Consider the following 13813-nt stretch of genomic DNA (forward strand, 5'->3'; position numbering starts at 1 on the left):
TTTTTTAAAAAATAACACCAAATTGGGGTTGATAACTCAAGATATTTTACTCAAAATTGTTATAAAAAGTTACCATCTTTAAAATACATTCCCTTTTATATGTTAGGTTTGAATCTAAAATCTTTCCTCAACACATGAATCTAAACTTCATCTTCTTTCCTAGATGGTGAATCTTAATGACAATTTATGTATATTCAGCCTTTTATTCAGAATGAGAAGAATTTAAGAGATCTCTTACGTCTTCAAAACCAGAAAATGGTCCCCCTCCAAGTATAATGGTATAAATCCTAAATTAAGGGAGTTCATATTGGAGAGTTGACCTGTCACACTGTTTCACACAGTGATTTTATAAAGTTCTACAGAACACCAACTGTCAGTGCAAGACTGCAAAACAACATCTAGAGGTACAAATCAAACAAAAAAGTACTTCACATCCTAGAATATGTAAAGAAGTTTTGGCCACCTTCATCTCAAGGCTGAAAAGCACAATAAGGGTTTTTATGTGAAAACAAATGTTCAACCGACCAAAGGCACTACAGAGAAAATAGATCTCATTTTCCTGAAGCTATGTTAGCATGGCAAATGCTGATGAAGGATATGGTCATTTCTTGTGTCAGCTAAAGAATACTTTCAAAATACTTTAAGAAGACAGCCAAAATTTCCTTATAACAAGAGAGATATGCTCTATGTCACTTTAGGAAGATTTCAGAAAGCATTACAAGAATAAAGAAATGAAATGCTCCAATATAATACAAAGGAAAATACAAAAATGCTAAAATAATTGTCTTTTGTTTATTGAAATAATGTTTTCACATCTCAAACTAAAGCAAAGCCCATATCTAGGACAATCAAATGCTTTCTCACGCTTTCTCCTGAACTTGGCATAACGATGAGGCTTCCTTTCCACCTTTACCTTGCAAAGCTGAAGACACACTGAACTCTAACACCTGCATACGTGTATGTACACACACACACACACACACACACGCACGTGCAAAATGAAATGAGTCTTACCAGTCCATCACAGTTGCTAATGGCAACAGAAGTTCCTGGAATGTCCATGATGTCACCAACATAAGCACAGTTAGTCTGCAAAGGTTCTCTTCTCCAGGTCCCTTCTGAAGCACTTCCGTGTCCATCACCACTCTGGGGGCCACTTATATTCCCAGGCATTGGAGATGCCTCATGCCATTCCACAACAGCCCCAGGAGCTATGAGTTGAATGTTGGGCTTTAGTCGAAGATGAAAATCTCTTCCAAATGCTGTGATGTTAAAGAACAGCTGCTCAGGGTTGGAAGCCACGTCCCTCGTGGACCTCTTTTTGTGACTTGCAGAAAGAATATGAGAAATATAGTGTCCTTCTAGGTTTGTGCTAACTGGTGTCACCAGCTCATACTCTCTATATGTCTTTATTGGTAAATCTGTGGGGTAAAAAAGAGAATTGTAGACTATCAGGCAGCAGGAGAACACAGCACAAAACTTACCTCACTTGCATAATAAATATATTACTAAGCCAGATCACAAATAATACATTTTGAGAACTTAATTCATTTCTCAAATGCACTCAAGCAATGCAATGAATTGTTTTAATTTTTTAAAAAAATATTAACATTTGAATATTTGTACCTCATTTATTCATTTAAGAATTTCTATATAAAGTATATCTGGCTCATTTAAAATTTGCATGTACCCAGAAATAACTCAGTATTCCCATAAATCACACCTTCTAAGAAGCTTTAACAAAGTTATTATTCCATTAAAAAATTGTTTTCATTTTTTTTCTCCTGCAGAATTTATACCACATTCAATACCCTCCTTCTTACACTGATTCTACTACAATCCTGGAGTTTACACTCTAGTTTATAGCATTATTGTTTGTGTATATTTTTCAATATAACATCCCTGACAATCCTACATCACTGGTGAAGAAACAATTCAGAAAGGGTCTGAGTCCAAAGTCAGCCAACTGCAAAGTTTGGCTATAAGTCCAAACTATACTCCAAAGTCTACATACTCCTTCTGCTATACTACACATGCTCTCAATCCTGACTTCTTTAGGAAAAAAAAAGACTAAGACAATGGGCAAAAAGAAGCAGCAATAATCTATACACTGAAGATATACAGTCACGAGATCATGGCATTCTCATTTTGCACTGTATTCCTTACATGGAATAGGTATCCATTGGAATATGTATTTGGAATCCACCTTACAATGTGGGTGAGTGGCTGTTTACATGCTAAATTGAACTTCACAGTTGAGACTGTTCCACTAGTTTAGTCCCTCCTTGGGAAAGACAAAAGGACAGTAGATATTAGAGAAGGAGGCAGGGAGGACAGGGAGCATGAAAGAAGAAAACATGGGAAGTAAAACCTATGACTATGAATTTAAATGTTCAGGATTGTAACCCCAAACTAGTTTTGTAAGGTGTCCATGTGACCTGACAAAAGCACATGATTCATAAACAATACTCAGCTATAGAAATTGCATATTCATCATCCATTAAAGTACTTGGAGCATAAGATCCACAAATGAATCAATGATGTGTGCACTTGCAGCATCTTTACAGAATCACTGTGCTCTCAAGTAATGTGTAAAGTACCAGAAGACAGATAAGACATTTTGTAACTTGGAAACTCCTTGTGTACCTACAAAGACCAATGCATTTAAACAAAATGCTACTCTTGGTTACATGCATAGAGCAAGCTGCACTCCTTCAAGAATTCCCTATGCAGAGGACAAGTGAACACTGTATAGAGCAGAGTGAGAGCTGGCTCTGCTGCTGAGAGCCCAGACCAGCACCTGAGTGAGCAAAGGCATGAAGCTCGCCCTCCTTACAGCCAAGCTCACAGTGAATGCTTTTGTAAATTCTGGATAAGAAAAGGGCTAGTCATTTAAGGAATGAAAACAAGAGTTACAGGGGCAGAGTGATGTCAGTGTCATGAATCAAGCCCTTGAATGTGGCTGGAGAAACCCTACCCCAAAGAAGCTGCTCCTTATTCATTTGATACTTCCAATATCACCTAACAAAAGATTTCCTATGTATCAGGATCTACAGCCAGGCAGATTTGTTAACAAGTATTAGTTTAGATTTCAGATAACCAGAAAACTTTTGCTCTGTCTATGCTGCTAACTCATATTGACTACTACTTCTGCTAAAGGGCTCATGAGCATCTCACTGCACCAGTCTGTTATAACTCTTTCTCCAACATCACTTTACTGCTTCAAGGGGAAGAGAGAGAAATATTTAAATGTAATATATGGATTTCCCATCTCCTCTGAATGCAATTTGTACAAGAAAGTCTAGACAATACGCTGGTGCCTGGATTAAAAGACTGGAGAGTCAGAACACTTAGAATGCACAGAGCCCCCTCCATACCCAAGAGGATACTCAGAGCCTTGTGCAGACAGCAAGCCATACATCCTTGACCTCTGAGACAATTCCATTTTTCCACTGTCAGACAATGTGTTCGGAATTTTTGTTTAAAATAAGGATGGTACATAAAACTTCTTTCCCTAATACTAAATAATAAATAATTTTTAAATGTACACATAGAATGTTCTGAAATGAAACCTTGAATCTACCATTTTCCTGTTGGGAAAATGTAGCTAGGGAAAAGATGCACTCAGCAACCCCTAAGACCCTGGAGCTGACAACAGAATTCCCTGTGATTTGAGCTTGAAAATACATCATCTCTAATGCAGCATTCATGTATTATTACCCCACTCTAGAAACAAGAAAGCAGAGCTATCTCTAACACAGCAAGCAAGGAACCTAAGGAAATTTTCAGTTCTGATCACTTTGACTCTGAAAGAACATTCCATATTCTCATCCACTTCAGAACAGATGGAACATCTTGCTGTCAATTTCTAACTGAAGATCTGACCTATGAAGGAACAATGTAGCCTCAGTAACTTCCGTGAAAAAAAAAAAAGTTTTAAATTCTGGTTTGGAGATTGACTTGAAGAAGCATGCCTTTGACAGATATTTCCACAGAGCAGTACTGTGTACTATCAGGACTGCACTTCAGTTTTTACAAAAGCAACATGCTGAATCAACCTATCACCTTGATCAAGTTCTTTATTTATTCCTTTGCTTGGTTGTCAACAGATGGTTAGCAGGAGCTCAAATTCAGATATTTGTCAAGAGGCTCCCATGACATCAGCCAGCAATTCAGTGAATACTAGCCACTACAAATGTAAATGTAGGTTACTTACTCATTAAGAGAATATGATCTACAATTTTATAAGTTAGAAACTATACACCTGTTAAGAGATGATGGCTGAGGGGTCAAAGCATTAGATATGAGAAGTTTCAGTGGGCCCTAAGCTCAATAAGCAAAGAGGGCTGGGTCCACCATAAAACCATACTATTGGTCACTCTGATTCGGTATCACAAAGCGGCAGTGGGTTTTTCCCAAACCCAGTGGCATTGTAGTCCACCTATGTCTTGGTTCTTTGGATGAACTGTCAGTCATCATACCTGAAAGCAAACCCTACACTTTCATAACAATCTAGAAACTCCTACCTTTTCAAGAACCATTTCAATGAATGTCGGATCTCTTTTCCAGTTTCCCCTTCCATGTTTTTACTTTGTCTACAAATCTTACCAACTTTTGACATCCTAGAAACTTTAGTTACATGTTTATTTTTGTATGCTTCTCTAGTAGCACATAAGCTTTAATGAGGGCAAGAAATCAATCTGTTCTTTTCATTATAGTCTCTATAGCAGAAGCTGAAGTGGATCAATTTTTGTGAAGAAATGAATTAATGAATGAATAAAAGAATGAATGCCTGAGAGTAGTTTGAGCCAAAGGAGTACCTAAAATTAGCACGTATCCTCTTCTCTAAATAGTAATCTTAGCATCGTGCTACTGATGATGGCAAACAGTACAAGTTGAAACAGACCTAGAGCCAGAATTTTGCTTGCAAAATGTGTATATATTTCTCACAGTTCCCGCTGACCTATAAATCACACATTTCGTAGAATTCATGTCTTGCAAGTTAAGCTACCAAGAATAAGTAATGGATGTAATTATTAAAACAGACCTTTGGGAAGGCAGACATGGAACCCCTCATTCTTAGCAGTAGGCAATCAGTCCTCATTCTGCAATCCCTTTGGATATTCATAGGCTCAGAACTACAGCAATCAAAAATGTTTTTTAAAAAACTCGAAAAATCATCTAGTCCTTGTCTCTTTCTACAAGTTTGGCATCTCAGGCAGATTCGATTATTTTTTTCTTCATCTGTAGGCAGACTGTCATTAGCTTGTTCCTGCCTCCTGTGAGGGTTTCCTCAGGATTCCAGGCCTCTCTCCACCCTTTAGCTCATCCTTCATGTGAAGGATAATGATGTGTGTGGCTGTAAAGTCAGAAAGAACAGGAGGCTTACAAGTGCGGTATCTGTCTCTTCATCCTTTCTAAGACCCAGCTGACATACCACATCCTCTTCTGCTTTGCCAGGGGCAGCCCTGGTTCAGTGGGGCCTGACATACCTGTCTGGGAATCCATGGTGCAACTTGTCTGTCAAAGGGAGACTGGGCTCAGCCACGACCTCTTTTTCCAGAAAGAATTTGTTTTTACCTACATCTTTGATGTCTGTTTCTCAACATGTTTAGAATTTAGGCAGGCAAGAGGGAGATATTCTTATTCAAGACTTCCACAACTGATTGCACACAGAGACTATATATCTGAGAGATGCCCACCCCAGGTTGATGTATCTACAGTGGGACCTCTATATCTAAAGCTCATGGAACATAGTAGAACAGGGGTGGAAAGAATACTAGTTCATCTCTCAACTCTCACCAGCAAAGCTTCCTTATACAAGCGAGCATGATGCACACAGAAGGTCGCAACTTGCTAAATTTTAGAGACTAAGAGACTGCGGAGTGTGTGTACCTGAACAGCACTCCTGTACTAAACCTCACTCACCCACAGCTCAAAGAGCATTGCAGAATAGGGGGCAAAAAGATTGTAAGAGCCATGGTCTGTTCTTGAACATAGGGAAACAGAGGCCTTCAGGCCACTGGAAGTTTGCTCATGTGAACTTGTGGTGTTGAGCACAAGACCCATGACAACCCAATCAGACAAGGGCCCAGAGTGGAGCATGGGAAATGGGAGGCAGGCTGACCCTAGCCTGGGAACTGTTGGAAACTAATAACTGTGTGGTTGCTGGGTGAGGGAAAGGAGACCTTAGTTAAGAGCTCTAGATAGACTGACTAGACTCCAGTGGATGAACTTTCACTGACAGGCATCTGGGTACAAATACTTAAACAGATAGGACTTAACAGGTATGGATGGCGGCAGAATACATGAGGTCTGGTGGGGGAGGGGGAAGGGTATGGATGGGGGAAGGGTCTAAATTTGATTAAGAACTGTTGTTTAAAATGTACAAAAGCAGACCTGGAGAGATGGCTCAGCGGTTAAGAACACTAGCTGTTCTTACAGAAGACCTGGGTTCAAATCCCAACACCCACATGGCAGCTAACAACTGTCCGTAACTCCAGTCCCAGGGGATCCAACAGCCTCTTCTGACCCCAGCAAGCAACGCAGGACACAGGTGCACTTACCTACATGCCGGCAATACATGCCTACACATAAAAATAATAAACAATTTTTTTAAGTTTAAATGTACAAAAGCTCTTTTTTTTGTTTTTTCAGGATTTAGAGGTTTATTTCAGTCTATAAAAAACTAAAATTCAAAGCAAATTCAATCTTGCTTAAGGGAACATTGTAAAGTAACAATTCTTGGTATTACATGCCTCCTATGACCCATTTGAAACCATAATTACATCATTATGTCACTGCTCCAAGAGACAAACAAATTTGAACAGCTAAAACATCTTAAAAATGCACAAAGCTTATGAAGGCTCAAAAAAATTTAAATTTCCTGTGCATACTCCTGTCAAAATGAAGTTATTTCCTATACACCACCTCTCTTGCAAACTGGTCTTCTATTTTCTTTGTTTGACCTAGATCGGCTTCGAGAAATCGAGACGGCTTGTGATTTCTCTCCAGAGACTGATCTTTCCCTTCTCCTATCTCTAGAAAGTGACCTGCTCCGGCTTCGAGAGAAGCTTCTCCTTCTTGGAGATCTGCATCGAGGTGGAGGACTCCTCCTACGGTAATCATCTCGAGGGCGGAAGCTCCAAGAGGGAGGTGGGCCTCGATTTCGACTTCTTTTTTCACCGTTCGACAATTCTACTCTCACAGGGCAGCCACATAGGGTTCGTCCATCTAGCTCTCAGACAGCATCAGCTGCATCTCGGGGATCCTCGAATTCACAAAGCAAAGCCGAGAGGGTTTCTAGCAACCCACACACTTTGGAGTGGTCCATAATAGACAAAAGCCCTTCCATTCAGTCTTGTTGACACTGTTTCCAAGATTACCTACAGAAACCTTACAGTCCAAAAGACAGGAATCACGATGCATTTCAAGATCCTGAATTCGAAAGCCCCCGAGGCTCCAATCCACATGCTCCTACAGGCCAACCCGCTCCCCCTCAGGCTCAGCTTCCCACAGATGCTCTCTCTTCCCTGGCATCCAGGAAATGACCCAAAAGCTCAATTTTTTTTAAAGTAAAAAAATTAAAAAATAAAAAAGATTTTCTCAGAACTCAAACCACCCCAATAAAGTCTTTCATTATATTACAAATATGATTATAAACTATATTATTTATATGTAATTATAACAAATTTTGGGTGGGTAAGGGAATTCTCTCATATCTAAATTTCTCTTTTTTAAATTTTCTTTATAAGCATATATTAATTATACAATAGAATGAGTTTATTTTAACATTTTCTCATATTTATAATGTACTCTGATCACATTAGCTCCCCCATTATTATCACCCCCTTCTTTCTAAATGGTCTTTCTTCTACTTTCATATTAAATTCCTCTTCTTTCCATTTGCACTACATAAAATAACTACATTCACTCAGGAGGCAGAGACAGGTGGAGCCTCTGTGAGTTCAAGGCCAGCCTGGTCTACAGAATGAGTTCCAGGCAGCTGGAGCTACAGGGAGACCTTGTCTCAAAAAGACCAAAAAAATAAAAAATAAATAAATAAACCAACAAAAAAAAAACTACATTCACATACAAGTTTAATGGATGTATCCTGCATAGTTGCATGTAATAATCACATACTACATCAAAGGCAATGTTCTTTGTTTCCACAGATAGGTTAAGTGCTACAACCCAAAACCCATAGAAAAACATGGATTCAAAATGCTCTACAATCTGTAACTTTGAGTGCTGACAAGATGTCATAAGTAGAAATTCTACACTTGACCACATGTGAGAAGCCACAGTTAAAATGCTGGCACACTAAAAATATATTAAATCGTCTTTAGTCTCTGAGATGTATTTGCAAATATAAGTGAATTTCATGTTCAGTGTTGGGTCTCTTCCTTAAGGGTTTCATTATGGGTCTCATTATACAAAAGCAATATTCCAAACTCTGAAATACAAAATACAATCCTGAGTATTTCAAACTGATACTCCGTTTACATGTAGAATTCTTGGACTCTGTCTGAATGTCAACCATGGTAGATTTTCCTAATGGTTTCTAATCTCCAATCATTCCTGAGGCTTTGAACCTCTTTTTGCACATCTGTGTTTTAGCATGATACCCTGCATATTATAAACCCTCAATGCAAAATTCTCAAGGAAAAAAAAAAGACATTCCCTCAAAGTATAACCTAAATGGGTCAGTTATCTTCTGAGAATTCACAGTTCATCTAAATCAAACTGAACACTCAGCTTGTTCTTTAACTTCACTGTTCCTACTTGTGATGTGCTGCTGCTCTTAAATCAAGTCAGGAAGTCACATCACATCAAATTTTCTTCCATTATGGTATCATTCAAGCCTTACTGATGTTTCCTTAGAAACCACGCTCCCCTTTCTTCTAATCACTTTTACGTTCTCATTATCTCACACACAAAGGAATGCTGCAAGTATCATGTCTAAATTCCCTACATATAATTGTTCACTACTAAATATTAAACTATGCCAAAATACTTCTAAATCACTACCTGAAAAGCTATTTTAAAGCCCCAAATCTGAAATAGTTATCTCTACCACTTATACTTTGGTGATTTTGGTTATCTAAGATTTTCTATATACATTCCTACCTGCAAAAAAAATGGAGAGAATAGTATTCACTTCATAGAGTTGTTATCAAAATGAAATGACATAATCAATTCCAAGGACACAGGACAGTGTCTACTATTGAGTATTTATATGAAGTACTTATATGTAGTAAGTGCTCAACAAATATTAACAAGGGACCTACCTAGCACGGGCAATGCCTTAAGTTCAGTCCCCAGCATACCCCCCCACACACACACATGCAGGATATTCATATTAGTTAATATTACTATGTTGCACTCTCTGAATAGCTTGGCATTATTTCATGATAAAAGAAATTCATGGTGGCTGGAGAGATAGCTCAGAAATTAAGAGCACAGGCTGCTCTTGTAGAGGACCCTGGTTTGATTCCCAGTACTCACACAGCAGCTAACAACTCTATGTAACTCCAGTTCCAGGGGAGTCAATGCCCTCTTCTGACCTTCATGGGCACTGCATGACACAGGTGCACTTACACACATGCAGGCAATATACTCATACACATAAAATAAAAATAATAAATAAAATATTTTTAAAACAAATTCATAAAGTCAGTATCATTATTCATGTTAGACCTGAATTAGTGACCAAATCCTCTTGCTCCATGAGAAAAACAGAAATTTAGAGATAAAGTAACTTAACCCAAACCAAAACTTAAGTTGGGCAATCAAGGCTCACTGAATTGTGTTTTCAAAATCATCCCTATTAGTCTATGGAAGTACTGTCTGTGCTCACTAGGCCTAGCTGACTCACCTTGCCTTTATAGCCCACTCTGCTGCAACACCAGGATAAGTGTCCCACTTGGTGAATCCAGCACCTTCACCCCAAAGGCTAACCTCAAGCCCCACCCTTTCCAGGAAAGCTTCTTGGCAACCAGTACAAAGGGAATAGACTTCCTGGTCTGAGCTTCCACAGTCCTCACTGTCGGAGTCATTTGATACAAATCATAGGCCATCGGTATGAAAGGTTTCAAAATCTCTGCTGTCTACATGTTTATTCCCTGTGATTTCTGAGATGTTAAGAACTCTGAGGCAGAGATGTACTATATTAATTGTGTTTAATGTTCTGTCTCAGAGAGTGAGGGAGGAAGGGAGGGCTTCTTTCTGGGACTGTGGATTCATGGGAGGTAGTGTTCTGTGTGAAGCTAGTCACTAAGCCCAGTATGAAACAGTGTAAATCTCCCATGCCCCAGCATCCCAGATGATCTAATCAATCCCAAGGCTACCCAAGGCACAGGGAGTATGGGGACACTTGAGATTGATGCCCTGTGTCCTTCTTTCCCAGGCAAGGAAGAGAGTTGGGTAGAGTGGTTGAGCACTAATGGTCTGGAGTCAGACCATTAGTCCATAATATGGTCCATAAGAGGTGAGTAATTGAAGAACCTGCCCCACTTATTACCAGTGGGACACATGAAAACTGAGTGATTATCACTGCCATCATCTCCAAAACCCTAGAAGGAAGTTCCTACCATACCCCAGAACCTCTCAGGCACCTCTTCCCTAAACTCCCACCCTATCCTTGAGTGTCCAGTGTGACTAGAGGGACCTTAAACCTAGGCTGACAAAGAACCTAAAGTCCAGGCTGGCTGTAACAATCCTTGTCCCACAACTCCACCTAGGGGACTAGGATTCTCTCTTAAGAATTGCTGATTATTACATGACCAAGAGACAATTCAGAGGGGCGATTTTCTTTATCAGGTATAAATTCTCAGAAATGCAGCAAGCTGGCCTCAAGAGTGAAATCCAACCAGACATTTATCTAGATCGACTAAGGAAACAGCTCCAACACTCCCAAACCCTGAGCCCAGGGGAAGGGAACAGCGTTCCTCAGAAGTGACAGGAGCCAGCTGTTCCAGAAAGGATGCAAGCAGGGTGAAGAGTGGACATTAAAGAGGACACCAAATGCCGAAGGGCTTAGCAAGGCTGTAAACACTTATGGGGAAGGGAACACATCTTCTCTCCAAAGCAATTAAAAATTAATTGTGGCACATGCTGAAATTCTGAACACAGCCAAATCCTTTTTTAATTCTCTCACTCACTTCATCCCCTAGGCTCTTATCACCACAAGACAGAGATATTCTTGGTGTGTCTTTTCTTTTAGTTACAAATCTGTTTTCATAGTCCAAGATTTTTCATAAAATTATTTGAAAAAAATAAAAGGCAGTGGGCAAGTGGGGGACTCATTATTAAGAAAAAACAAGCTGTGAATTTAGAAATGCTTCCCAGTTTTTAAATTTGCCTTTTTAATAAATATTTGTTACAATTGCACAATGTGTATGTTCTAGAAAGTGTTTTGGAATGTTAAATCAGGTAAGAGAAGATCTTTCGAGAAAAGGAAATGTGTCCTTGGAAGAAAAATATTCCAGTATTTTGCGGGCTACACCTTCAAATGCCCAAATAATCAGTAACAGGATAACTCATCGAGAAAAAAAATTTAAGTGAGAAACAAATGCCAAAGTGTTAACATTCCTTCTCGGGTTCCTAGGAAGCACTGTAGTGTTCTGACTCTGCCACCATTAGTAACTGTAGACTACAGAACTACATGAGACATTGTACAAATCAATATTCCTCAGATTTCTTATTTGGGAAGATGGTACTCTTAAAGATTAATATTGGATTGAGAATTTAAAGTCTGAATGTTTGAATATATCCCTAGGAGACAAGGCTAGGGAAAATCAGGGTTTAAAAAATATGCATAGATTCTGAAAGGTTTTCACTGAAACTTTCTTTGTGATAATTATATTTTCCAAATCTAAAATAGTTTGACTTACAGTGTGACAAAAATATGAGAAATCAGGGAAGTCCACTGAGCCACTGTGAGTTTTCCACTGCTAATGTAACAAATTACTATGAATTTAGTGACAAATAGCAGTAGAGCTCAAAACGCTTAAGTGGGACATCCTGCGCTAAAATCAAGATGCCAGCAGAGCCGCACTCCATTTGAAAGCTGCAGAAAGGAATCTGCTCCCTTGTCATCCTCAGCTTGGAAAAGGCACCTGGCTTATGAGGCCATCTCCATCCTAAAGGCCAGAAACATCAGCTCAAGTCCTCCTGGTGTTGCCATCTCTGCAGCGCTTTCACCTCCCTTCCCACTTATAAAGGCTGCCACCCAGATAATCCAAGATAATCTATTTTAAGGTCACTTGTTCAGCAACCTAATTCTACCTACCAACTTAATCCTCCTTTGCCAAATGCAGAGGTTCCAAGGATTCAGACTCAGACATTTTTGGGTGGTGGAGGAAGAACATTAATCCACCTGCCACAGCCCCCATTTCCTATCCAGTGTGCTCAGTCTGGCCATTACTGTACATGTGTGACTTCTGAGCACCCAGCCCTCATTTTTTTAATGCTTCTATTTTCCTACAGGTTATCTCTCCCACACACTGCTTTTAGACTATAAATCAGCAATAAAATGTCTTAGTCGAGGCAAATGAGAACACTCTGCTCCCTAACTAAAGTGAATGGTTTAAGGTTAAACTGATGACTCGGGGAGCCAAAAAAAATCACTATCAGGAAATATACTGCAGTATCAAAAAAGAGATGTTTCCTCAGTTAAGTAAAAACTTTTTAAAGTTTAAAACCTCATTTAATTTTATGTCTTACAGGTTTTTTATGGAGTACAATACTGTATAACTGTATTAATTCAACTAAATACCTAAAAATTTACAGCCAATTTTGAAAGGGGTGCATCTTAGCTCTGGAAATTGTTATTGAATATGTCAATGCTGTTGTAATGAAATGCTTCTTCTAATTATATGGTTATTAAATAAATAATTTAAAAAAACTCAAATGGTCACCTAAAGATGCTGATGACAAAATTTACCATGACTTGGGGAACATCAATGTAATCCTCATAGAAAAAGAAAGTCAACAGAGGGGAAATGGAAGGAGGAGGCAGGGGAAGGGGATGGGAAGAGAGGGCCAGAGTGGGAGGAGCTACTGGCAGGGCAGCTGGACAGATTCCTGTCATCATATGAACACTAGCTCTAAAGATGTCTAAATCTGACTACTTATCGATTTGGATTTTTTAACCTATGTGAATTGGATTCCTATCACATCTAAATAGGTTGCACCTACTTCATGAAGTTTTCAGTGAAATGGAGATAAGGGAATTACAATAAATAAAGATGGAAAAAAATGAAATGTGTACATTGTACCAGGTATAGGGTTGGCATCCATAGTCAAAAATTTAAATTATGACATGCTCTGAACCTCAAAAGTTTTTGAGTACTAACATAACACTCAAAAGTTTCACATGTCAGCCTTTCAGATTTGGGTTTGGATTAGGGATACTCAATACAGTCATTCTAGGCAAATAGCCCACAACCCAAAAACTCAAATCTGGAACAGTACAGCATTTCAGATAATAGTCATCACATAAAAAAGTACAGTTAGTGTGCAATCCATATTTAATAACTTCTGGAACATTCCTTACTCCACTCCTTCCCTCTGTTGCTGTATTACAATGAGTGAAGCAACTCCATATAGTTATCAGCAGGAATATAACAGATAAAAATAAAACTGTGACATGGTAAGCTAAGTGGTCATGGCACAGCAAATTAATACCCCTGAAAATTCATTTTGGACCTATCTTTACCTCTCTTTAACTAAATGTGTGGGGTATTTAAGGTGGAATAGAAGTTAAGCACTTTGGAATGTCATTTTTCATACTAATGAATTTTTTTTTTAA

At 38.8% G+C, this 13813-nt stretch overlaps 1 protein-coding gene and 1 pseudogene across 1 annotated transcript in view; both read right to left on the bottom strand.

The window, feature by feature from the left end:
* LOC103752257 (A disintegrin and metalloproteinase with thrombospondin motifs 3-like) overlaps positions 1 to 13813 on the bottom strand; it is a 145974-nt gene that overhangs the window by 122360 nt on the left and 9801 nt on the right. Inside the window, exon 3 of the mRNA XM_029557627.1 lies at positions 1015 to 1421. Coding sequence (XP_029413487.1) covers positions 1015 to 1421 — 407 coding nt within the window. The remainder of the gene's footprint in view (positions 1 to 1014; positions 1422 to 13813) is intronic.
* Positions 6920 to 7428, bottom strand: LOC103752255 (annotated as a pseudogene).

The sequence above is a fragment of the Nannospalax galili genome, unplaced genomic scaffold (assembly GCF_000622305.1).
Source record: "Nannospalax galili isolate Female #2095 unplaced genomic scaffold, S.galili_v1.0 scaffold908, whole genome shotgun sequence".
Taxonomy (NCBI): Eukaryota; Metazoa; Chordata; class Mammalia; order Rodentia; family Spalacidae; genus Nannospalax; species Nannospalax galili.